Source organism: Oncorhynchus masou, chromosome 6 (assembly GCF_036934945.1).
Source record: "Oncorhynchus masou masou isolate Uvic2021 chromosome 6, UVic_Omas_1.1, whole genome shotgun sequence".
NCBI lineage: Eukaryota > Metazoa > Chordata > Actinopteri > Salmoniformes > Salmonidae > Oncorhynchus > Oncorhynchus masou.
This window is the reverse complement of record NC_088217.1, coordinates 65,474,246-65,500,245: the sequence shown is the minus strand read 5'-3', so window position 1 is coordinate 65,500,245 and position 26,000 is coordinate 65,474,246. Positions and strand designations below refer to the sequence as shown.

At 43.0% G+C, this 26,000-nt stretch overlaps 1 protein-coding gene across 3 annotated transcripts in view; it reads right to left on the bottom strand.

The window, feature by feature from the left end:
- Positions 1 to 26,000, bottom strand: part of LOC135542441 (neural cell adhesion molecule 2-like) — a 403,089-nt gene that overhangs the window by 112,343 nt on the left and 264,746 nt on the right. For all 3 annotated transcript variants that reach the window (XM_064969385.1, XM_064969387.1, XM_064969386.1), the window contains exon 2: positions 4,048 to 4,122. In XM_064969385.1, coding sequence (XP_064825457.1) covers positions 4,048 to 4,122 — 75 coding nt within the window. The remainder of the gene's footprint in view (positions 1 to 4,047; positions 4,123 to 26,000) is intronic.

Sequence of the window (26,000 nt, the reverse complement as noted above, 5' to 3'; positions counted from 1 at the left end):
GAAGAAGGTGCTCTGGTCAGATGAAACCAAAATTGAACTTTTTGGCAACAATGCAAAATGTTATGTTTGGCGTAAAAGCAACACAGCTCATCACCCTGACCACACCATACACACTGTCAAACATGGTGGTGGCAGCATCATGGTTTGGGCCTGCTTTTCTTCAGCAGGGACAGGGAAGATGGTTAAAATTGATGGGAAGATGGATGGAGCCAAATACAGGACCATTCTGGAAGAAAACCTGATGGAGTCTGCAAAAGACCTGAGACTGGGACGGAGATTTGTCTTCCAACAAGACAATGATCCAAAACATAAATCAAAATCTACAATGGAATGGTTCAAAAATAAACATATCCAGGTGTTAGAATGGCCAAGTCAAAGTCCAGACCTGAATCCAATCGAGAATCTGTGGAAAGAACTGAAAACTGCTGTTCACAAATGCTCTCCATCCAACCTCACTGAGCTCGAGCTGTTTTGCAAGGAGGAATGGGAAAAAATTCAGTCTCTCAATGTGCAAAACTGATAGAGACATACCCCAAGCAACTTACAGCTGTAATCGCAGCAAAAGGTGGCGCTACAAAGTATTAACTTAAGGGGGCTGAACAATTTTGCACGCCCAATTTTTCAGTTTTTGATTTGCTAAAAAAGTTTGAAATATCCAATAAATGTCGTTCCACTTCATGATTGTGTCCCACATGTTGTTGATTCTTCACAAAAAAATACAGTTTTATATCTTTACGTTTGAAGCCTGAAATGTGGCAAAAGGTCGCAAAGTTCAAGGGGGCTGAATACTTTCGCAAGGCACTGTATATACTGAGATCATGTGACAGATCATATGACACTTAGATTGCACACAGGTGGACTTTACTTAACTAATTATGTGACTTCTGAAGGTAATTGGTTGCACCAGATCTTATTTAGGGGCCTCATAGCAAAGGGGGTGAATTCCTTTGCATGCACCACTTTTCTGTTTTTTTTTTATTTATTTTGTTTGTTTTTTCATTTCACTTCACCAATTTTGACTATTTTGTATACGTCCATTACATGAAATCCAAATAAAACATTTTAAATTGCAGGTTCTTATCCAACAGAATAGGAAAAACGCCAAGGGAGTTGAATACTTTTGCAAGGCACTGTAAGTGGAGGACGGCTCATAGTAATGTCCGGAACGGCACAAATGGAATGGCATCAAACACACGGAAACCATGGGTTTGATGTATTTGATACCATTCCACTGATTCCGCTCTAGCCATTACCCTAAGCCCATCCTCCCCAATCAATTAAGGTGCCACCAACCTCCTGTGGTGTAACAGAAACGAGAAAAAGTGTGTGTGTGTGTGTGAGACGAGAAAGAATATGTATAGTAGTGGGACTGTGTGTGTGTGTGTGAGAGAGAGGTGGCAGACCTGAGGTGATGTTGAGGCTCAGTAATGAACATGTTTAGTGGAGAGAGAGACAGAGGGGAACTCTAGGAAAACCATTTACAATCGGTGACATGTTCTCTCTCTCGCTCTCTCTCTCTCTCTCTCATAAGGCATGGACAAATGAGTTTAAGGTTGAAATAGAGGGCAGCTTAGGATCCCAGTAGTACTCTATTATATTACAGTATTACATCCTTTGTGAAAGCATGAAGGTATATATGCATTCCAAATGCACCGAGTTGGTTAATTGCAATTTTTCATTAGATATAATTAGATTACTTTGATTATTTGTGTTTTTGTGTAGATGTGTGTGTCCCTGTGTGTGTACATGTGTGCTTACATGCACCCATATTTTTGTTTAAGGAAATATCTATAAATCAGTAACCATAGAGCATATCCCATACATACTTACTGTATATCTCTATCATCTTTGTATCCTCACATATACAATATATGTCTTTGATACAATTAGACCATTAGAGAACTGTTCCTGCCCTTTCACGGTTGGTGACACAGTGGAGTCTTCTGAGGCTTTTCCCAGAATGCCTCAGTGTCTGGGTGTCAGCGGGGCACATGTTTAGGGACCACTCCGCACACACCACACAAGGTTGGTGGCATCTTAATTGGGGAGGACGGGCTCGTGGTAATGGCTAGAGCGGAATTGGTGGAATGATATAAAATACATTTAAAAAAATGGTTTCTACGTTTGTTCTGTTCCAGCCATTATTATGAGCCGTCCTCCCCTTTAGTGACACACACGCTCGCACACAGATACATGCACAAACCCTCAGAGAATACTTCAGGACACTGGGAGTCATCCAAAGAGTCAACAAACATGAGACAATTACTGCTCCTTCAGTGGTTCTCTTTCTCGCTCTCTCTCTCTGCCTAACAAACTCCTTCTTGCTCTTACGCTGTATGTGTGAGTGTGTGCTTGTTTATGTATGCTTGTACACTGTATCCATGCAGGTGTGTGTATGTATGAACTGCCTTGGCTGTGAAAGGAGAACTGAGAGGTCACTGCACCCCCTGGCAATAAATTGATCCTCAGTCATTGAGGCCAGTGGAGGAGGGATATGCTATAAAGCTTCCATTCTCCAGTATCCTCTATATTGTCTGCAGAAGGATCTGTAACGCTAACATGAGGTGCAGGGATAGTCTGAAGGCTGGGACACTGGTAAAACACGACACGAGGGTTGTTCTATTTGTATGTCTCTGGGAGATGTATTCACCTGAAGTAAAACCTATTTTGACATGTCATGTGGTTAAAGTGGAACTCGGGCCAGAGTGGAGCACTGAGAGGTACCGCTTAGCAATGACATCTGATTAAACACTGACAGAACTCTATACTACTAATTTTAATAGTGAAGAATTGCAAGCAAATAAACCGTGCAGTTTGCAGAATGTGTTTAACTATACTTGTGGGGACCAGAGGTCCTGGCAAGAACAGTCAACGGAAATGTTTTGACCAACTGGGGACATTATGTTAGTCCCCACAAGGTCAAATTCTAGGGTGTTAGGGTTAAGGTTAAGATTTATAATTAGTGTCCGGGCTATAATTAGCTTCAGGGTTAGGTTTAGGGAAAATAGGATATTGGGGCTGAATTGTGGGTTCTCGCAAGGTTAGTTATAGAAGACTGTGTGTGTGTGTGTGTGTGTGTGTGTGTGTGTGTGTGTGCATGTGTGTGTTTGTTTGTTTTAAGGTTAAGGTTAGGGTTAGGGAAAATAGGATTTTGAATGGGACTGAAAATGTGTCCCCACATGGTTAGTTATTGTAGACTGTGTGTATGTGTGTGTGTGCGCGCATCTATTTTCTCCTCACCCTTTCTCCCCATTCTCCAACCCACCCATCTCGCTCTCCCATCCCTCTTCTCTGATCCTCCCCATTTATCAACCACTTGCACCCCATCCTTCTCCCCTTGCCTTTCTTCCCAACACCTTTCTCATCCCATCCTTCTCCCTCTCCCACACCTTCCTGTTCCTATGCTCGTCTCTCCTTACCACGGTTTCTCTTCCCCACCATTCTCACTCCATCTTTCTCCCTGCCACTCTCCTCACACCTATCTCCCTCCACCCACCGCCCTATGTCCCGATTCTCTCTATCCATAAGCTCTCCTCACCATCTCCACCCCACCCCACCCCTCACTCCCCCAACCACCCTCAAAACCCTCAGCCATTCCTTCTCCCTGCCCCTTTCCTCCCTGTCCCTCTGCTGTTAGCTCCATGCTGCTCTGTGCTAGCAGTGGGAAACAGGGACATAACAGGGGTGTAACTGTGAACCAAAGCGCTGGCAACCCACACTACTCCTCTACAGAGCTGCAGGCACTTGGCTTGGGGCCCGTGGCACATAGACCTCCCCCAAACAGGGGCGGATAGGGCAGGATCTGCAACAGGGTGGGATGAGCAAGGGGTTGGGTGAAGGCTGGGGGATTGGGGAGAGGGTTGAAACCATTGGTTGGGAGGGATGGTTATGTGTGGGATGGGAGGCAACCATGTTACCCAAACAACAGTTCCATCCACCTCCATCCAACCTATCGTCCATCTCACCCTGCATCCAGGATGACATATCCACATTTACATTCGATATAACACCCAAACAAGCACGTTCAGTTCACCACAGCCATCTTACCTGTGCATTTGAAGAACTTGGACTCTCCCACACTTAGCTCCACCTTGTTCAGGGATATGGACACCTGCAGAACAGCTGTGAGGAGAGAAAGAGAAAAAAGATAAGCATATACACATAAGAAAACTCACAAAGAGAAAATAGGATAATATGAAAGAGAAAAGAGAAAAGTTGTGTTAACATGGGGGGTGGGAGGGAAGCGGTGACTGGCTTTCAAAAGTTGGCGCTGTTACAAACTGACCGGTCGGGAGTATGCTCCTAAGTGACTGCGAGTGAGGAGCAAAACAATCCTAACATTGATTTATCGAGACCAGTCCCCATGCTTGTCTCAGAGAAGTGCAAAACGGTGCTGAAGTAGTTGAGAACACACGGGTAAGCTATTGATTCAAATCCTATTATAACAATTGGATGACTTTGCGTGTTCCAGTAGGCAACAATTTGTTGCCTACTTTATTCTGAAAAGAACTCCAGCACAGAGGAGAGAAAGGAGCCTTAAATAATGAAACAATTAAGCGATTGAATTCACAAATGCATTTGACTATTTTTAATAATGGCCATCAACCAAAAACACATCATCTACTGTGGGATTCCATTTCCAGCGAGACTATTCAAGCCAAAGAACAAGGAACACACCAGGCAGGTCCGAGATACTGTTGTGAAGAAGTTTAAAGCCGGATTTGGATACAAAACGATTTCCCAAGCTTTAAACATCCCAAGGAGCACTGTGCAAGCGATAATATTGAAATGGAAGGAGAATCAGACCACTGCAAATCTACCAAGACCTGGCCGTCCCTCTAAACTTTCAGCTCAAACAAGGAGAAGACTGATCAGAGATGCAGCCAAGAGGCCCATGATCACTCTGGATGAACTGCAGAGATCTACAGCTGAGGTGGGAGACTCTGTCCATAGGACAACAATCTGTCGTATATTGCACAAATCTGGCCTTTATGGAAGAGTGGCAAGAAGAAAGCCATTTCTTAAAGATATCCATAAAAAGTGTTGTTTAAAGTTTGCCACAAGCCACCTGGGAGACACACCAAACATGTGGAAGAAGGTGCTCTGGTCAGATGAAACCAAAATTGAACGTTTTGGCAACAATGCAAAATATTATGTTTGGCGTAAAAGCAACACAGCTCATCACCGTGAACACACCATCCCCGCTGTCAAACATGGTGGTGGCAGCATCATGGTTTGGGCCTGCTTTTCTTCAGCAGGGACAGGGAAGATGGTTAAAATTGATGGGAAGATGGATGGAGCCAAATACAGGACCATTCTGGAAGAAAACCTGATGGAGTCTGCAAAAGACCTGAGACTGGGACGGAGATTTGTCTTCCAACAAGACAATGATCCACATAAAACAAAATCTACAATGGAATGGTTCAAAAATAAACATATCCAGGTGTTAGAATGAATGGCCAAGTCAAAGTCCAGACCTGAATCCAATCGAGAATCTGTGGAAAGAACTGAAAACTGCTGTTCACAAATGCTCTCCATCCAACCTCACTGAGCTCGAGCTGTTTTGCAAGGAGGAATGGGAAAAAAATTCAGTCTCTCGATGTGCAAAACTGATAGAGACATACCCCAAGCGACTTACAGCTGTAATCGCAGCAAAAGGTGGCGCTACAAAGTATTAACTTAAGGGGGCTGAATAATTTTGCATGATTGTGTCCCACTTGTTGTTGATTCTTCACAAAAAAATACAGTTTTATATCTTTATGTTTGAAACCTGAAATGTGGCAAAAGGTCGCAAAGTCCAAGGGGGCCGAATACTTTCGCAAGGCACTGTATATATATATATATACACACACAGTGGCTTGCAAAAGTATTCACCCCCTTGGCATGTTTCCTATTTTCTTTGGCTTACAAACAAATATTTTTTAATTCCAGGGTGTATCATTTGATTTACACAACATGACTACCAGTTTGAAGATGCAAAATCTTATTTTATTGTGAAACAAATATCTTGAGAGTGCATAACGAGTCACCCCCCCCCCCCCCAAAGCCACACTTTGCATCAATTACAGCTGCACATATTTTGGGGTATGCCTCTATCAGCTAGGCACATCTGGCCACTGGGATTTTCCCCCCATTCTTCAAGGCATAACTGCTCCAGCTCCTTCAAGTTGGATGGGTTCTTAAGTCATGCCACAAATTCTCAATTGCATTGAGGTCTGGGCTTTTTCTAGGCCATTCCAAGACATCTCATTAACCACTCAAGTGTTGCTTTAGCAGTAGGGTTAGGGTCATTTTCCTGCTGGAAGGTGAACCTCCATCCCAGTCTCAAATCTCTGGAAGACAGAAACAGATTTCCCTCAAGAATTTCCCTGTATTTAGCACCATCCATCATTCCTTCAATTCTGACCAGTTTCCCAGTCCCTGCCAATGTTTAACATCCCCACATGGTGTTCTCTGGGTGATGAGAAGTGTTGGGTTTGCGCCAGACATAGCGTTTTCCTTGATGGCCAAAAAACTCTATTTTAGTCTCATCTGACCAGAGTACCTTCTTCCATATGTTTGGAGTCTCCCACATGCTTTGTGGCAAACACCAAACATGTTTGCTTATTTTTTTCTGGCCACTCTTCCGTAAAGCCTAGCTCTGTGGAATGTACGGCCTAAAGTGGTCCTATGGATAGATGCTCCACAGCGGAGATCGGAGTTTTGCAGCACCTTCAGGGTTATCTTTGGTCTCTTTGTTGCCTCTGTGATGAATGCCCTCCTTGCCTGGTCCGTGAGTTTTGGTGGGCGACCCTCTCTTGGCAGGTTTGTTGTGGTGCAATATTCTTTTAATTTCTTAATAATGGATTTAATGGTGCTCCGTGGGATGTTCAAAGTTTCTGATATTTTTTTATAACCAAACCCTGATCTGTACTTCTCCACAACTTTGTCCCTGATCTGTTTGGAGATCTCCTTGGTCTTCATGGTGCCGCTTGCTTGGTGGTGCCCCTTCTTTAGTGGCGTGGCAGACTCTGGGGCCTTTCAGGACAGGTGTATATATACTGAGGTCATGTGAAAGATTATGTGACACTTAAATAAAGTCCACCTGTGTGCAATCTAACTAATTATGTGTCTTCTGAATGTAATTGATTGCACCATATCTTATTTAGTGGCTTCATAGCAAAGTTATTTTTTTTCATTTCACCTCATCAATTTTGACTACTTTGTGTATGTCCATTACATGAAATCCCCCCAAAAATCCATTTAAATTACAGGTTGTAACAGGGTGAGTATTTTTGCAAGGCACTGTATATATAGCTTTTCCCCCCCATAGTAATTCATTATGGATCTATTAATATATTTAAACTCCCTCAACTCGGCAAGAGTCTGTTCTCCTGCTGATAGTCGAAATAAACATCTGCATTTTGAAAGAGTATTTTCATCATGATTTTATAAACTAAAGCATAAATATGTTGATGAAGAAATACTGTACAGTGTATGTTTTACCCGACATTTTGCGGTTGCATGATGCTTGAAGTAATTTCTCGCCAGGGACCAGGCCAATATTTGATGGGAAGTTTAGCTATTTACAAAGGAAAATGTACATCAAATATTGCATCCTACACCTCACGGACTGCTATGTGTTCCACAATATTTCACTGTTGCCTCCTTTTTCAGGTATTATGGCTCGAGATATCTTTGAGGAAGAAATCATCAAGAGATATGCAGGACCCTGCGTCAGAGAGATGTTTCTGGGACCATATAATTTCTTTCGAGGTAGGATGATAGCAATATGTTGATATGTGTAGGCCTATTTACATGTATATTTCATAGTATTTTACCTAATGTTGACTGTTAGGCTAAATTAATTTTTTTCTTCTCCAAATGCAGGCAATGACCCAACACACACTGCCGCTTTAACGGTTTTCGTCCTCCTCTTCTGAGGAAGAGTAAGAAGGATTGGACCAATATGCAGCGTGGTAAGTGTTTGTCATATTTTTTAATTAAAACTGACCACGACACAACATGAAAACGAACCAGTTCCGTGTGGAAAACACAGACACAGAAAATAATCACCCAGAACCAAAAATGGGGAAAACAGGCTACCTCAGTATGATTCTAAATCAGAGACAGCGATCGACAGCTGCCTCTGATTGAGAACCATACCAGGCCAAACACAGAAATACAACAGACTACCCACCCCAACTCACGCCCTGACCAAACTAACAAAAATACATAATAAAGAAACTAAGGTCAGAACGTGAGAGCCGCCATGGGTTGCATTTCAAATGAGGGCATAAACTGGGTCAAGACACCAGCAGAGTAAGTAGACCTTTATGTAATAAAATATAGTTGAAGTAAAAATAAATAAAAAGATCTGCAACACTTTTAACAGCACATTACTCAAAACTAGTGAGACTCATGTTCCCTACGGTAGACCTATATATATATATATATATATTTATTTTTTTTCTCTACATGTAGGTCTCCTGATTTAAACCTGATCAAATTTGTTTGGCATCAACTGAAAACATTCATCCATAACTCTGCCAAGCCTACAAGCAAAGATGGACTGGTGAAGGCCATCAAGACATTTTGGCTTGAGAAATTGACGATACAACAATGCAACAAATACATTGATCATCTCAGGTTTTACCCGTGGTCATGGAGCTGGGAGGAAGTGTGTCACGTAAAGTAGGCCAGAAGGCTAAACTGGATAACCTAACCTCTATCAAAATAAAAAGATGGCGGAACCGCAAAAGTTCTTCTGTGCAAAGGTGTTTATTTACAAGTGATTCCAGAACAAAAAACAACAGTACTGCCATCAACATCTACCTTATGGGACAGCTTAAAAACAATGCTGCCCCATCCACAGCTCAATCCAAACTGCCTCTCCATGACTGAAAGAGAGGCTCCTTTTGTAGGGCTAGCCCCTCCCCTCAGAACAATTAACCCTAATTAATTAATCAATTAACAATACAAACCTACATTTTCCATGAACTAAACATACTAAAGGATATACATTGCAACACGGTTTTAAACAACATCACAACATAACATTTACAACATTACATCACTACTGACAATATCTTTCAATATGCCCATATGCATTAATGAGCCATTTGGGACAGGCACTATAAAGCCAACCCAATTCCCTTAGCTCAGGTCATTTTCCAGCATACCCGGAAGCTACAGAGATGGAGAGAGAGGAACAGAACAAACAAACAATGCGCTCATCCACAACATTGATAAGTATAATAATTATTGTATCTCTCAAATATGAACATTGACAAGTGTGAAATGCATGCACCAAGACAGAAGTTAATTTGTGTGTCGACCCACATTGTTAACTTATCTTATAATGGCGCAGGGAGGAGTGATGAATATGTGTGTGCGTTAAAGAACCAAATGCTGCCCGCGGCCAGTGACGGACTTCTACGTCACAAAGTGCAACTAAAATGTAGTTGAAATAATATATTGCAAGTTGGGGGATTTTCACACAAACAGTAGCCAGGCTATTAAATGACCATTTTGTAAATAAATAGACATATGAAGAGTATATTGTCCTGCTCATTGCCCATCATGAAAACATTGTTTGCATGATGGGCGACATCTGCTACAGTACACTTATGACAAGTGTTGGTAAACATGTTTTCAAAATGCCTCCGGCTGTCCATCACTAATGTAAATAAGAACACAGCACCTTAATAAAAACGCACATAATGCTTGTTTACATTCTTCATTGTAAACAACATGTCACAAATAATTCAACACACCACATTTTTCGTGACGGAAAATCTGGCCTGTGAGAATATCTAAGGGAATTTTTTATAATTAAAACGCAGGGTTACTTATAATAATAATAGTTGGATAACAGATCGGCTCTCGGAACTCATTAAGAGGCGGCTTCTATCTTCAATATAATCATTAATTCAGAGTGTTAAACCAGAATACAGTGGATTATAATAAAGGGAAAATTGCGTGTCATGGAATCGGTACATCAAAAATCTCTTCCCAACTATTTTGCAATCTATATGGCACAGCTGTCAGTTTTTTGGTCCTTAAATTAAACTGGTATATATTTTTATTTATCAGGGCCAACAGACAAGTTCCTTATTTTTATTTATGTTTTTACTTTATGGGATCGGTGTCCCCACCACGGGACGGTTGAGCTAACGTGCACAAATGTGAATAGCATGACGCTGTAAGTAACAAGAACATTTCCCAGGACATAGACATGTCTTATAGGGGCAGAAAACTTAAATTATTGTTAATATAACTGCACTGTCCAATTTACAGTAGCTATTACAGTGGACAAATGCCATGCTATTGTTTAAGGAGAGTGCACAACAACAAAAAACTTTTAACACGGAAACTGGTTTGATACATTCACCTCTGAAGGTAAATAATGAATTTATATTCAGTAATCCTGCTCTGATTTGTCATCCTGAGGGTTCCAGATATAAAATGTAGAACAGTTTTGTTTCATAAAATACATTTTTAGATTCAAATGTAGGAACTGGGTTCTACAGTTTGACCCCTTGCCGTGTCTGCCCCCACAATCTAGATGTGTGAAGGTTAGTGTCTTTTCTGTAGGGAAGCTAATTATCCATCATTTATGACATTCCTGAGACTGTGTAAACGGATTTTTTTTATTACATTATCATTTTTGTATATTCTCTATAGTTTTGTACTTGAAAATGTATCAATTGACCAATTCGGCACATTTGGGCAGACCTGATACAAACAATTTAACAGTAATGCAATGATTCATTGGATCAGTCTAAAACTTTGCACAAACACTTACGCCATCTAGACTTCTAAGCGATATAATGGCCTATAGCTTGCATTTCAAAGATCATGAAAAAATATGAGAAAATGCATGTTTTTGTCTTGTATTATCTTTTACCAAATCTAATGGGTTGTATCTCCTACATTAATTTCACATTTCCACAAACTTCAAAGTGTTTCCTTTCAAATGGTATCAAGTATATGCATATCCTTGCTTCAAGTCCTGAGCAACAGGCAGTTTTTTAGGTGACATTTTTTTTAAAGGGTCCGATCCTTTGATCTGAAATTGCAACCAAATTCATATGACTTGTTTAAAAAATAATGATATTTTGGAGATTATTTAGTTTCAAATAACCAAAAGAGAATGACTAATCTGAATAAAGGGAAAAGGGCCATTCTTGACAATGGGGTGAGACATTCTTACTAATTTCTAAATAAAGCAAGTTTGTTATTTAGAATGATTTCTGTTTATAGAGGGAGAGAAACCAAAAGCCCACCTTGCCTATTTTTCAAAAGTCGTCAGTTCACGTCAAGTTATATTCCCCCATTGTATTTACCCAAGTTCTCTCTTAACTCCAGCACCACCGACAGTTTTTGTTGGTGTTGCCTGATGTAGGACTCTAGTGCCAGAGACTCTCAGACTGAAAACACCTCTATTAATTTAGGAAAAGATAGTCCATTTGTGCCACAGTTTAGACTACCGATAGATCAGCGTTTTTTTACTCCCCCTTGAGATAGTGTGGTACAATGACAGAATGCCACCATCTACCATTAACGGTTGTGGCATCAGCTCATAACTTTTTAAGGAAGAGCCACTGTACCATTCTATGACGCTCGTATACTTCAAATTATGCATCACAAGAGGCCTAATCCTACGCCTTTCCCGTTCTGCTCAGAGACTGCTATTACAACACAATAGAGTGTCATGCTGAGGTTCAGATAGGATGAAGGACTAGGTAATGAGTGGAGTTGCGACAAACACTTCCTTTTACCATATAAAAGCTTGAAATCACACACACAATTCGAATGTAGATGTTGGGCTGCACATCATTGCAAGTTGTACTTAAGTGCCTTGTTGCCGCTTACCCCTTCCTGAGCCAAGGTTGCATCCCAAATGGAACCCTATTCTCCATATAGTGCACTTCTTTTGACCATAGGCCTGTGAGCTGGTCCTATGGGCCCTTGTCAAACGTAGTGCACTAAATAGGGAATCGGGTGTCACAGCGGCAGCCAGAGAAGAATAGCGTGAATCTAGTTAGGGATGACACCAAAGGCATTGGAGGAGAAAGCACCTTTAATCTTCTCTCTCTCTCCCCATCTGGCTATCCTTTGATTATCACTTCTTTCAATCTCTTATTTTATTTTACTACAGTTTGCGTTTATGTTCTGTAGATGTGCACACACACGTACACGCATGTGTACACACACACACACACACACACACACGTACACACGTACACACGTACACACTCTCTAAGGAATTTGCTGTGACAGAGAGCTGCCTATAGATGGCAGTAGGTGAACACCACTGTGATGTCACCACTTTACTACATGCCTGGTAATACACATCTATATCTCAAGGGTTGTGATTTATCAAAGATTTTACTGAGTTACAGTTCATATAAGGAAATCAGTCAATTGAAATAAATGCATTAGGCCCTAATCTATGGATTTCAAATGACTGGGCAGTGGCACAGCCAATCAGAATGTTTTTCCCAACAAAAGGGCTTCATCATTGACAGAAATACTCCTCAGCACCCCCTCCCACCCCTGCTCAGACGATCCCGCAGATGAAGAAGCCGGATGTGGAGGTCCTGGGCTGGAGTGGTTACTCGGGGTCTGCGGTTGTGAGGCCGGTTGGATGTACTGCCAAAATCTCTAAAACGATGTTGGGAGGTAGCTTATAGTAGAGAAATTAACATTCAATTCTCTGGCAAAAGCTCTGGTGGACATTCCTGCACTCAGCATGCCAATTGCACACTCCCTCAAAACATGAGACATCTGTGGCATTGTATTCTGTGACAGAACTGCACATTTTAAAGTGGCCTTTTAAACTGCACCTGTGTAATAATAATGCTGTTTAATTAGCTTATTGATATGTCACACCTGTCAGGTGGATGGATAATATTGGAAAAGGAGAAATGCTCACTAAATAAATACGCTTTTTATGTGTATGGAAAATGATTATTTCAGCTCGTGAAACATGTGACCAACACTTTACATGTTGGGTTTATGTTCTTGTTCAGTCTATATCCTCTAACTGTCCATTCTCCCTGTTCACACGCAAGCACACACACACACACATATATATATATAACCCTCCGGCCCCAAACGCGCAAACGCACACAATGTCCCATCCCCAGGGTAGCACTATATTACAGTTGCCAGTTATGTCCTCTCATCTCAGCTCTGCCCCACTTACTGCTCTTCCCTGTGACACGGAGCTCCAGCTGTGCCCGGTGCCCCTGCTCTCAGAGGTAACAAGTCTACCGTCTGCCATACCTTACAGTCGTGCCGTCTGGCTGATTAACGAGCAGGAGACACATATGCACGTACGCAGATACACAGACACGCATGCAGACAAACACGTACAAACAGACTCTGGCCCGATGCGCACCCACACACACAGAATCCACCCCTCCCTTCATCGCCACTGCATCATTAACTACCAGCCGATACCTGTTTACAAGCAAAAACAGGAAGTACCAGTGATGCTTTCAATACGAAAGTGGTCCGATGAAGAGGATGCAAAGCTACAGGATTGTTTACCATATCAGTCACCGGCTTCATTAACCCTTTGACGCGTATGATCACATACAGATGAAGTCGGAAGTTAACATACACCTTAGCCAACTACATTTCAACTCAGTTTTTCAATTCCTGACATTTAATCCTAGTAAAAATTCCCTGTCTTAGGTCAGTTAGGATCAACACTTGATTTTAAGAATGTGAAATGTCAGAATAATAGTAGAGAGAATGATTTATTTGAGCTTTTATTTCTTTCATCACATTCCCAGTGGGTCATACATTTACATACACTCAATTAGTATTTGGTAGCATTGCCTTTAAATTGTTTAACTTGGGTCAAATGTTTCGGGTAGCCTTCCACAGGCTACCCACAATATGTTGGGTGAATCTTAGCCTATTCCTCCTGACAGAGCTGGTGTAACTGAGTCAGGTTTGTAGGCCTGCTTGCTCATGTAGCAGTATAGCTTCCGTCCCTCTCCTTACCCCGAACTGGGCTCGAACCAGGGACCCTCTGCACAAATCAACCACAGTCACTCACGAAGCATCGTTACCCATCGTGTCACAAAAGCCGTGGCCCTTGCAGAGCAAGGGCAACAACTACTGCTAGGTCTCAGAGCGAGTGACGTCACCAACTGAAACACTATTAGCGCGCACCACCGCTAACTAGCTAGCCAGCCATTTCACATCGGCCACACTCGCATACGCTTTTTCAGGTCTGCCCACAAATGTTCTATAGGATTGAGGTCAGGGCTTTGTGATGGCCACTCCAATACCTTGACTTTGTTGTCTTTATGCCATTTTGCCACAACTATGGAAGTATGCTTGGCGGTCATTGTCCATTTGTAAGACCCATTTAGGACCAAGCTTTAACTTCCTGACTGATGTCTTGAGATTTTGCTTCAATATATCGACATAATCTTCCTCCCTCATGATGCCATCTACTTTGTGAAGTGCACCAGTCCCTCCTGCAGCAAAGCACCCCCCCAACATGATGCTGCCACCCCCGTGCTTCATGGTTAGGATGGTGTTCTTCAGATTGCAGGCCTCCCCCTTTTCCTCCAAACATAACGATGGTCATTATGGCCAAACCATAATATTTGTGTTTCATCAGACCAGAGGACATTTCTCCAAAAAGTACGATCTTTGTCCCCATGTGCAGTTACAAACCGTAGTCTGGCTTTTTTATGGTGGTTTTGGAGCAGTGGCTTCTTCCTTTCCGAGCGGCCATTCAGGTTATGTCGATATAGGACTCATTTTACTGTGGATATAGTTACTTTTGTAGCTGTTTCCTCAGGCATCTTCACAAGGTCCTATGCTGTTGTTCTGGGATTGATTTGCACTTTCGCACCAAAGTGACAGAACGCGTCTCCTTCCTGAGTGGTATGACGGCTGCGTGGTTCCATGGTGTTTATACTTGTGTACTATTGTTTGTACAGATGAACGTGTTACCTTCAGGCGTTTGGAAATTGCTCCAAAGGATGAACCAGACTTGTGGAGGTATACAATTATTTTCTGAAGTCTAGGCTGATTCTTTTGATTTTCCCAAGATGTCAAGCAAAGAGGTAAGGAGTTTGAAGGTAGGCCTTGAAATACATCCACAGGTACACCTCCAATTGACGCTAATGATGTCAATTAGCCTATCAGAAGCTTCTAAAGCCACAACATAATTTTCTGGATTTTTCCAAGCTGTTTAAAGACACAGTCAATTTAGTGTATGTAAAATTCTGACCCACTGAAATTGTGATACAGTGAATCATAAGTGAAATAATATGTTTGTAAACAATTGTTGGAAAAATGACTTGTGTCATGCACAAAGTAGATGTCATAACCGACTTGCCAAAACTATAGTTTGTTAAAAAGAAATTTGGGGAGTGGTTGAAAAACAAGTTTTAATGACTCCAACCTAAGTGTATGTAAACTTCCGGCTTCAACTGTACGATCATTGTTGCGTGGTTCCTGCAGGGTACCATTACAAATATGTAATTGGAACAGTAACAACATAACGTATGACAGACTTGTCTAAACATCATTGTTGCCTGAAACGCATCTAAACAATGCTTTGTATTGATGGAAAATATAGGTCTTCTGAACTTCATCATCCAAGCAACACATCCACTGCCAAAATAATTCTATAAACCAGTTTAAAAAACAGGCTACGCTGATAAGAAAAAATGCAAGCGACATAACAGCTAGGCTAGTTTACAATGTACCACATCTCTGGTGAGCACAAGGGAGAAATGTAATATTGTTTAGAAAGAGATATGTGTCAGCTAAGCTAATAGCGGCTACATTCTTTATGATGGCAGCCATGTTTGTTTATGTTTGAAAAGGAAAAACTCCCTAACCCCAGAATGCCATTCACTATTAACCACAAATAAACAAAGTCAAAGATGGCTGCGCCCACTGACCGAATAATATCAACATATTTTGGCCACTTTCAGAATATTACAAATTTTCAATGTGCTTGGTTGAGTGTAAACAAGAAGCGGAGGACATGACTTGACAAGTCGTTTACATGTTTTGATGACTCACAAAGCAAATAAAATGTTTTCACCTCAAATACTAGCATACTGCCCAGTCGTAGCGCGAAAGCTAAACAGTGTTGCCAGATTTGGGTGAAAACATTTTAAGAGGTTTGCAGTTAGTAATACTTGAAGTTTATACAAATGCAACCACGTTTTAGAAGGAGATCAACAGCTGGTCCATCCACGTAACAGTCCGCACATAGATGATGCAGAAGCATAAACCTATAAAAATCATGTCTAGCTCCATAGTTTACGATAACCCATATCTACAACCTCACCTTACTCATGCCACAGTCTCTGCACACAATATCGCTGATGACATGCACACATTTATTCAATTTGATTCGATTTGATCTGCTCATCCGCACAAACTACCTCACTTTGTTGCTTAAATGACTTGGATCCACCCTGTTCTCACTCTCCTCTGTCCCGACCAGGCTAAAACCTATCCCAGCCATAATACTCACCACATGTGATAATCGCTAAATATATTTTTTGCTTGGAGGCGAGGCAGGCATCTATCTGTAGGCTACATGTCCAGTGGTGATGAAACGTTGATATGAACAAAAAGTATTTAGAATGTCAGCGTTTACCTTCGCCATGGTTGGTATATGTAACATATGCTGATACCCCGCTCTCACTTTGTTTCTTCGCAACTATTGTGACAGACACACCAGACTTAGCACCACAGGTTTCCTCCCCCTGTCTCACATGAGCAGACCCTCAGACAGGCGAATACCAAAGCCTCTTTGGGGCGACAGGTAGCCTAGTGGTTAGAGCATTGGGCCAATAACCGAAAGGTTATGCCATGGATTACAGGCAACATCCGCACTTAGCTAAAGGCTAAAGCTGTCACTTTCAATGAGCGGGACACTAATCCGGAAGCTTGTAAAGAATCCCACTACGCCTCTGACGAACCACCAAAACAGGCAAAGCTTCAATACAGTACCAAGGTCAAATCCTACTACACCGGCTCTGACCCTTGTTGAATGTGGCAGGGGTTGCAAACTATCACAGATTACGAAGGGAAACTCAGCCGCGAACTGTTCAGTGACGTTAGCCTACCAGATGAGCTAAATACCTTCTATACACGCTTCAGAGGCTAGCGACGCTGAACTATGCATGAGAGCACCAGCTGTTCTGGATGTGTTATCCCTCTCTCCGTAGCTGATGTGAGTAAGACTTTTACCCTTTTACTGCAGTGGGCTAAATCATGGTCAAGCAGAGTGTTTCTTTGTAGTCTTAAACAAATCTACTTTCAGACAAAAATATACACGTCACACATATGGTTTTGGGCTTTAAAAAAAAGAAGACACTTGTACCATGTCAGATATACAGTTGAAATGTATTACATTTTGAGTTTGTAATCCAATATTACACTTTATATACATCACAGAAGACTGAAATATAACAAAACCGTTTGACACAGAAACACCAGATTTTCGGCTGGTGGATTATCAGGACACATACTCAGAGCATGTGCTCACCAGCTGGCAAGTGACATTTTCAACCCTGACCACCATTGTCCCTGTGTCCAAGAACACCAAGGTAAATGACTATTTCCCCGTAACAGCTTCAACCACTAAGCAATAAGATGGCTAAATAGTTAATTAAATAGTTAACCACACGGAATATCTGCATCGACCCTTATTGTAATTATCTCTTTTGCCTAATCACATACACTGATGTTACTGTTTATTATCGATCTCAATTACCTGGTACCCCTGCACCTATACACTGCACTGGTACTCATTGTGTATTTATTCCTTGTGTTATTCTTTTTCTATTTATTTTCTCTCTGCATTGTTGGAAAGGGCTCGTAAGTAAGCATTTTACTGTTAGACTACAACAGCTGTTCATGAAGCATGTGACAAATAACAATTGTGGGTGTTGATTCAATATATATATATATTTTTTTTCTCTATCATTGTCTTTTATTTAAATGATGTCAGTCAAGCTACATGGATTTGTACCCATTTAGGATATTCAGAATGTTATGAAAACCCACATTGTCTGGCAGTGTCACTTTTGTAATCATCTTCTCCTATCATCCCAAATTATAATTGTTGCCAAACCCTCCACAACAAGGAATGCTGTGCAATCCTCACACAATGGAATGTTAACACATAAAAGTACTATTTAATTCATAAGAAGGCCCAATCAACAGGCCAATATAAAAGACCTCAAGCTCAACCTCAACCTCAAGTCAATCACATACTCCCCCACTCATCTCTTCCTCTTTCCTCAAACAATAGGATAACCCAGATCTCCCACTTCCCCCCAGTCATGACCCCTTGAGATTTAATTCCTCAACACACCATTGTGTTTGCATGTCACCTCTTAGCCTGTGGTCACGTCGTTGAGGAACTTACCCAGAATGTACTTTACTTTCCTCTGACGCTGTACAGTAGCTCTGTGTCGAGGGGGCTGCCTGGTGTGTGTGGATGTGTGTATGTGTGTGTTGTACACCAGCTATGTGATGTCAAAGGAGGGCGCCTGGAACGCCTTCAAGTCCTCTGTGAAATCACAGGGAATTACAACTGAGCAGTCTCTTTCAGTCTCGCCTCAGGGCACATTTGCACTGTGTGCTCAATTACTGCTAATACACACGCTCTACGCAGGGGTGTTTGTTTAGAATGCCAAGCAATGGAAGTAACGGAGCCTGTTACAGAATGGGACTACTGTAGGAATATAATGCAAAACAAATCCTATGCAATATATTGGGATGTCGATTGGGCAATTTTGTCAATCAATTAATGTACTGGTAGGGAAGAAAGAGAGCAGGTGACTGATGCTCGGACCCATCTGTCTGCCCATCCATCCATCCATCTCACTCCTCGTCCCGTCACCATGGCATCCATTCCTCTGGACACGACAGTGGCGGCTCTTGTCACCAAACCATGTCCAATCGTCCTGACATATCAGCTCATGTACGGTCCCAGGCAGAACGAGCTCTCTTTCCTTCCCTCTCGCGCCATCCCTCGATGCATTGCTCACCCACTGCTTTTCCCAATTTCCCTCTCCTTTCCTTAAGCCTCTTATCCCGCACGCTGGCCTCGTGGAGATGGAGTGAGAGAGACCACCCTCTATTTGCTTGGTCTCCGATAAATGGACTCATATGCACACAAGCGCGCGAGCATAGACCCACAGCCAGACACGCACGCGCAAGCACAAACACACACAGGGCTGTCTAGCCTTTTGGGGGCCCTAAGCAAAATGTGTAAATTATTTCCTGCAATTCAAAACATTTTGTAATGACTTATGCCATGTTAATATGATATCTAAGTGATAATTATTTACAATATCAGGTTTGGGCCCCTGGTATAATCTACAGTACCATTCTTACCTATCAATAGCACAGTGCATTCGGGAAAGTATTCAGACCCCTTGACATTTTCCACATTTTGTAACAAAATGTGTCACACTTTTTTTTGCCACAAAAAAATAATCTAAAATCAATCTACAACACAAAAAAAAAAATCAAATCAATCTACAACACACAAAAAAAATCTAAAATCAATCTACACACAATACCCACAATATTTTTTTTACATTTTTGCACATTTATAAAAAATACAAAAGTGAAATATTTACATAAGTATTCAGACCCTTCAGACACTTTGTTGAAGCACCTTTGGCAGTGATTACAGCCTTGAGTCTTCCTGGGTATGATGCTACAAGCTTGGCAGACCTTTATTTGGAGAGTTTCTCCCATTCTCTGCCAGGTTGGATAGGGAGCATCGCTGCCTTTCCACAGATGTTCGATCAGGTTCAAGTCTGGGCTCTGGCTGGTCCACTCAAGGACATTCAGAGACTTGTCCCGAAGCCACTCCTGCATTGTCTTGGCTGTGTGCTTAGGATTGTTGTCCGGTTGGAAGATGAACCTTCACCCCAGTCTGAAGTCAATAGCGCTCTGGAGCAGGTTTTCAACAAGGATCTCTGTACTTTTCTCCGTTCATCTTTCCCTCGATCCTGACTAGTATCCCAGTCACTGCCATTGAAAACATCCCCACAGCATGATGCTGCCACCAATATGCTTCACCGTAGCGATTGTGCCAGGTTTCCTCTGAAACATGACGCTTGGCATTCAGGCAAAAGAGTTCAATCTTGGTTTCATCAAACTGGAGAATACTGTTTCTCATGGTCTGAGAGTCTTTAGGTGCCTTTTGGAAAAGTCCAAGCGGGCTGTCATGTGCCTTTTACTGAGGAGTGGCTTCTGTCTGGCCACTAACATAAAGGCCTGTTGGTGGAGTGTTGCATAAATGGTGGTCCTTCTGGAAGGTTCTCCCATCTCAACATAGGATCTCCGGAGCTCTGTCTGGGTGACCATCGGGTTCTTGGTCACCTCCCTGACAAAAGCCCTTGTCCCCCCAATTGCTCAGTTTGGGTTAGGGTTAGTCTTCCAAACTTCTTCCATTTAAGAATGATGGAGGCCACTGTGTTATTGGGGACCTTCAATGCTGCAGACATTTCTTGGTACCCTTCCCAGGTCTGTGCCTTGACACAATTCCGTCTCGGAGCTCTACTGACAATTCCTTTGACCTCATGGCTTGGTTTTTGCTCTGACATGCACTGTCAACTACGAGACCTTATATAGTCAGGTGTGTGCCTACCAAATCATATCCAATCAATTGAATTTACCACAGGTGGCCTCCAATCAAGTTGTAGAAACATCTCAATGTTGATCAATGGAAACATGATGCTCCAGAGCTCAATTCCGAGTCTCATAGCAAAGTGTCTGAATACTTATGTATTTAAGGTATTTCTGTTTTACATTTTTTATAAATTTGCAAACATTTTAAAAACCTGTTTTTGCCTCATCATTATGGGTTATTGTGTGTAGATTGATGAGGATTATTTTAATTTTAACTCATTTTAGAATCAATCAATCAAATGTATTTATAAAGCCCTTCTTACATCAGCTGATATCTCAAAGTGCTATACAGAAACCCAGCCTAAAACCCCAAACAGCAAGCAATGCAGGTGTAGAAGCACAGTGGCTAGGAAAAACTCCCTAGAAATGCCAGAACCTAGGAAGAAACCTAGAGAGGAACCAGGCTATGAGGGGTGGCCAGTCGTCTTCTGGCTGTACCGGGTGGAGATTATAACAGGGCCAAGATGTTCAAATGTTCATAGATGACCAGCAGGGTGAAATAATAATAATCACAGGTAGAATGTCTGGTCAGGGTTCCATAGCCGCAGGCAGAACAGTTGAAACTGGAGCAGCAGCACTGCCAGGTGTTGTTACGTGACAGAATAAGGCTGTGACGTAACAAAATGTGGAGAAAGCCAAGGGGTCAGACTTCTTTCAAAATGCACTGTTAGTTGAGACCCTGGCTGAGTTTCTTTGGTTGGGGGCACCCTAGTGGCAGAGGGCCCTAAGCGACCACTTAAGTCGCTTATGCCTGGAACTGGCCCAGCGCGCACACACACACACTTCACACACTTCACACACTTCACACACTTCACGGTCCAGTAACATACTGTGGATGTCGGATTACTTTCTGAACATTCTGGGTTTAATATTCAAGGAGAGTATCACTCCCTTTGTCCATAGTTATGGTGTGGGTCAATTGACATGCTTTGTCTGAGAGGCCCCATACATCCAAGTGCATGTGGTTGCTGTGTGTGTATGGTTGCCCTTCAAAATGCTATCGGTCTCTATTTGGAGGTTTTAATCCTGGAGCGTGACCTTGGGTTACCAGCTCCGGACAATAAACTGTCTTTCACCGCATACACGCACACAAACAACTAGAGAAATGAACACTTCAACAAACAGTCAATTGTCCTTGAAGAGAACAACTGTATGTCCACAGAAACACACACAAGCATCAAAACACTCCAACAGTTAATGTCTTTGAACAACACCCACCAAACTTCACAGTGGGAATACAGCATTAGCAATAATACATGGAAGCATTTTGCCATTGATTCAGCCAATCTTGATGAATAGATGTGCAACAGGTCAAGTACATGTCATGGTTCCACCTGTCACCAGAGGACTTCCCCAGGACATTGTCTCGGATCATGGGCCCCAGTTCATCGCACAGTATTGGAAAGCCTTCTGCTCCCTGTTGGGGGCGTCAGTGAGTCTTTCCTCTGCATTCCACCCACAGACGGAGCGGGCCAACAAGGAGCTGGAGAAGTTCCTCCACTGTTTTTTCTCCACCCAGGCCAGCAACTGGAGCAAGTTCCTCGTCTGGGCGGAGTATGTTCACAACTCACTGCCAAACCCGTCCGGGTTCGCACCCAGAAATGTTCTGTAAGCACAAAAAGCTTATTTCTCTCAAATGTAATGAGCATTTCTCCTTTGCCAAGATGACGTAGCAGTGAAGACGTGTTTGTTTGTCCTCTCGTGTACTTTTGTATTTTTCCTATTTTTTATATATATATATATTTACATTTATTTTCAATCTCTTTTCGATTTTTAATTCGATTATACCTTCCAGTAACCTGCCTCACCCAATGTGATATGGAATCGCTAATATTTTCAATTTTAGAATACATTCAAGAACCTCCAGAAAGTAACCAGCTAATTAGCTACAAGCTATTTAGTCATTGTTAGCCACTGCTAGCGTTTTTTCCTTCTGCACAGATACCAGCCCTGTTTTTAGCCTGGATAATACTCGCTAGTCTACCAGTATCGGACTGTCTCTCCACAACAACGCCGGATTCCTGCTGTAATCCCTGGACCACTACTTCTGATCTTCACAGCTAGCTTGCAGCTAGCTAGCTCACAGCTAGCTAGCTCACAGCTAGCTTGTACTCACCGTGGCACCCAGTACCGACGCTATCCCTGAGGCCCACCTCCCGGCCTACTCAGCTGTTCACCCGAACCCCACTCATACACGGCTAGAGCCCAATACTCCACCGGATCCTTGCTGTAAACTCTGGACCTCGGCACTGGATCACCGCTGCTACCTATTGGTTATAGTGGCTAACGCCACTACCACGAAGCTAGCACCAGGCGTATCTCCTGGCTAGCTAACTAAATTCTACAATACCTCTTTCTCCATCTGGCTTGGATTCTCTGTCAACACGGCGCCCCGCTGCACCACCACGACTGGTCTGCCGACGAATACTCCATCCGCTGTGCCTTCAACCGGCCTCCGTCGGAGCAGACGCTCCTACTAGTCCCGGGCTACTAACTTTAAACGCTGTGTCGCTAGCGTAGTGGCGGCTCCCCTGTTCCATCTACTGCTGCCCCCCTGGACACTATGATCACTTGACTACATAGCTGATGCCTGCTGGACTGTCCATTAATCACGGTACTCCATTCTGTTTTTTTTTTTTTTATCTGTCGGCCCCAGCCGCGAACTCAGGCTCTGTGTGTAGTTAATCCGACCCTCTCTGCCTAGTCATCACCATTTTACCTGCTGTTGTTGTGTTAGCTGATTAGCGGTTGTTGTCTCACCTGTTGTTTTAGCTAGCTCTCCCAATCAACACCTGCGATTACTTTATGCCTCGCTGTATATCTCTCTCAAATGTCAATATGCCTTGTATACTGTTGTTCAGGTTAGTTACCATTGATTTAGTTTACAACTCTTCCTACCTCTGATACCTCCTTTGTCCCACCTCCCACACATGCGGTGACCTCACCCATTACAACCAGCATGTCCAAAGATACAACCTCTCTTATCGTCACCCAGCGCCTGGGCTTACCTCCGCTGTACCCGTACCCCACCATACCCCTGTCTGCACATTATGCCCTGAATATACTCTACCACGCCCAGAAATCAGCTCCTTTTATTCTTTGTCCCCAACGCTCGAGGCGACCAGTTTTGATAGCCTTTAGCCGCACCCTCATCCTACTCCTCCTCTGTTCTGCGGGTGATGTGGAGGTAAACCCAGGCCCTGCATGTCCCCAGGCACCCTCTTTTGTTGACTTCTCTGATCGAAAAAGCCTTGGTTTCATGCATGTCAACATCAGAAGCCTCCTCCCTAAGTTTGTTTTACTCACTGCTTTAGCACACTCTGCCAACCCTGATGTCCTTGCCGTGTCTGAATCCTGGCTTAGGAAGGCCACCAAAAATTCTGAGATTTCCATACCCAACTATATATATCATTTTCCACCAAGATAGAACTGCCAAAGGGGGAGAAGTTGCAGTCTACTGCAGAGATAGCCTGCAAAGTAATGTCATACTTTCCAAGTCCATACCCAAACAGTTTGAACTTCTAATTTTAAAAATGAATCTCTCCAGAAATAAGGTCTCTCACTGTTGCCGCCTGCTACCGACCCCCCTCAGCCCCCCATCTAGCTTCAGAGTTTGTTCTGCTTAACACCCCGGCAGTCCTACAATCTAAGCTAGATGCCCTCAATCTCACACAAATCATCAAGGAACCCACCAGGTACAACCCTAAATCTGTAAACAACGGCACCCTCATAGACGTTATCCTGACCAACTGGCCATCCAAATACACCTCCGCTGTCTTCAATCAGGATCTCAGCGATCACTGCCTCAGTGCCTGTATCCGCTACGGGTCCGCAGTCAAACGACCATCCCTCATCACTGTCAAACGCTCCCTAAAACACTTCTGCGAGCAGCCCTTTTTAATCGACCTGGCCCGGGTATCCTGGAAGGATATTGACCTCATCCCGTCAGTTGAGGATGCTTGGTCATTCTTTAAAAGTAACTTCCTCACCATCTTAGATAAGCATGCTCCGTTCAAAAAATGCAGAACTAAGAACAGATTTAGCCCCTGGTTCACTCCAGACCTGACTGCCCTCGACCAGCGCAAAAACATTCTGTGGCGGACTGCAATAGCATTGAATAGTCCCCGTGATATTCAACTGTTCAGGGAAGTCAGGAACCAATACACGTAGTCAGTCAGGAAAGCAAAGGCCAGCTTTTTCAAGCAGAAATTTGCATCCTGTAGCTCTAACTCCAAAAAGGTCTGGGACACTGTAAAGTCCATGGAGAACAAGAGCACCTCCTCCCAGCTGCCCACTGCACTGAGGCTAGGTAACACTATCACCACCGATAAATCCATGATAATCGAAAACGTCAACAAGCATTTCTCAACGGCTGGCCATGCCTTCCTCCTGGCTACTCCAACCTCATCCAACAGCTCCCCCCCTCCCCCCATAGCATATGTTCTGAAAGAGCTGCAAAACCTGGACCTGTACAAATCAGCTGGGCTTGACAATCTGGATCCTCTATTTCTGAAACTATCCGCCGCCATTGTCGCAACCCCTATTTCCAGCATGTTCAACCTCTCTTTCATATCGTCTGAGATCCCCAAGGACTGGAAAGCTTCCGCGGTCATCCCCCTCTTCAAAGGGGGAGACACCCTGGACCCAAACTGTTACAGACGTATATCCATCCTGCCCTGCCTATCTAAGGTCTTTGAAAGCCAAGTCAACAAACAGATCAATGACCATTTCGAATCCCACCGTGCCTTCTCCGCTGTGCAATCTGGTTTCCGAGCCGGTCACGGGTGCACCTCAGCCACGCTCAAGGTACTAAACGATATCATAACCGCCATTGGTAAAAGACAGTACTGTGCAGCCGTCTTCATCGACCTGGCCAAGGCTTTCGACTCTGTCAATCACCATATTCTTATCTGCAGACTCAGTAGCCTCAGTTTTTCTAATGATTGCCTTGCCTGGTTTACCAACTACTTTGCAGACACAGTTCAGTGTGTCAAATCAGCAGTCTCTATGGGGGTGCCACAGGGTTCAATTTTGGGGCCGACTCTTTTCTCTGTATACTGTATATCAATGATGTTGCTCTTGCTGCGGGCGATTCCCTGATCCACCTCTACGCAGACGACACCATTCTGTATACTTCTGGCCCTTCCTTGGACACTGTGCTATCTAACCTCCAAATGAGCTTCAATGCCATACAACACTCATTCTGCAACAAAGCCTCCTTCACTCACGCCGCCAAACTTACCCTAGTAAAACTGACTATCCCACCGATTCTCGACTTCGGCGATGTCATCTACAAAATAGCT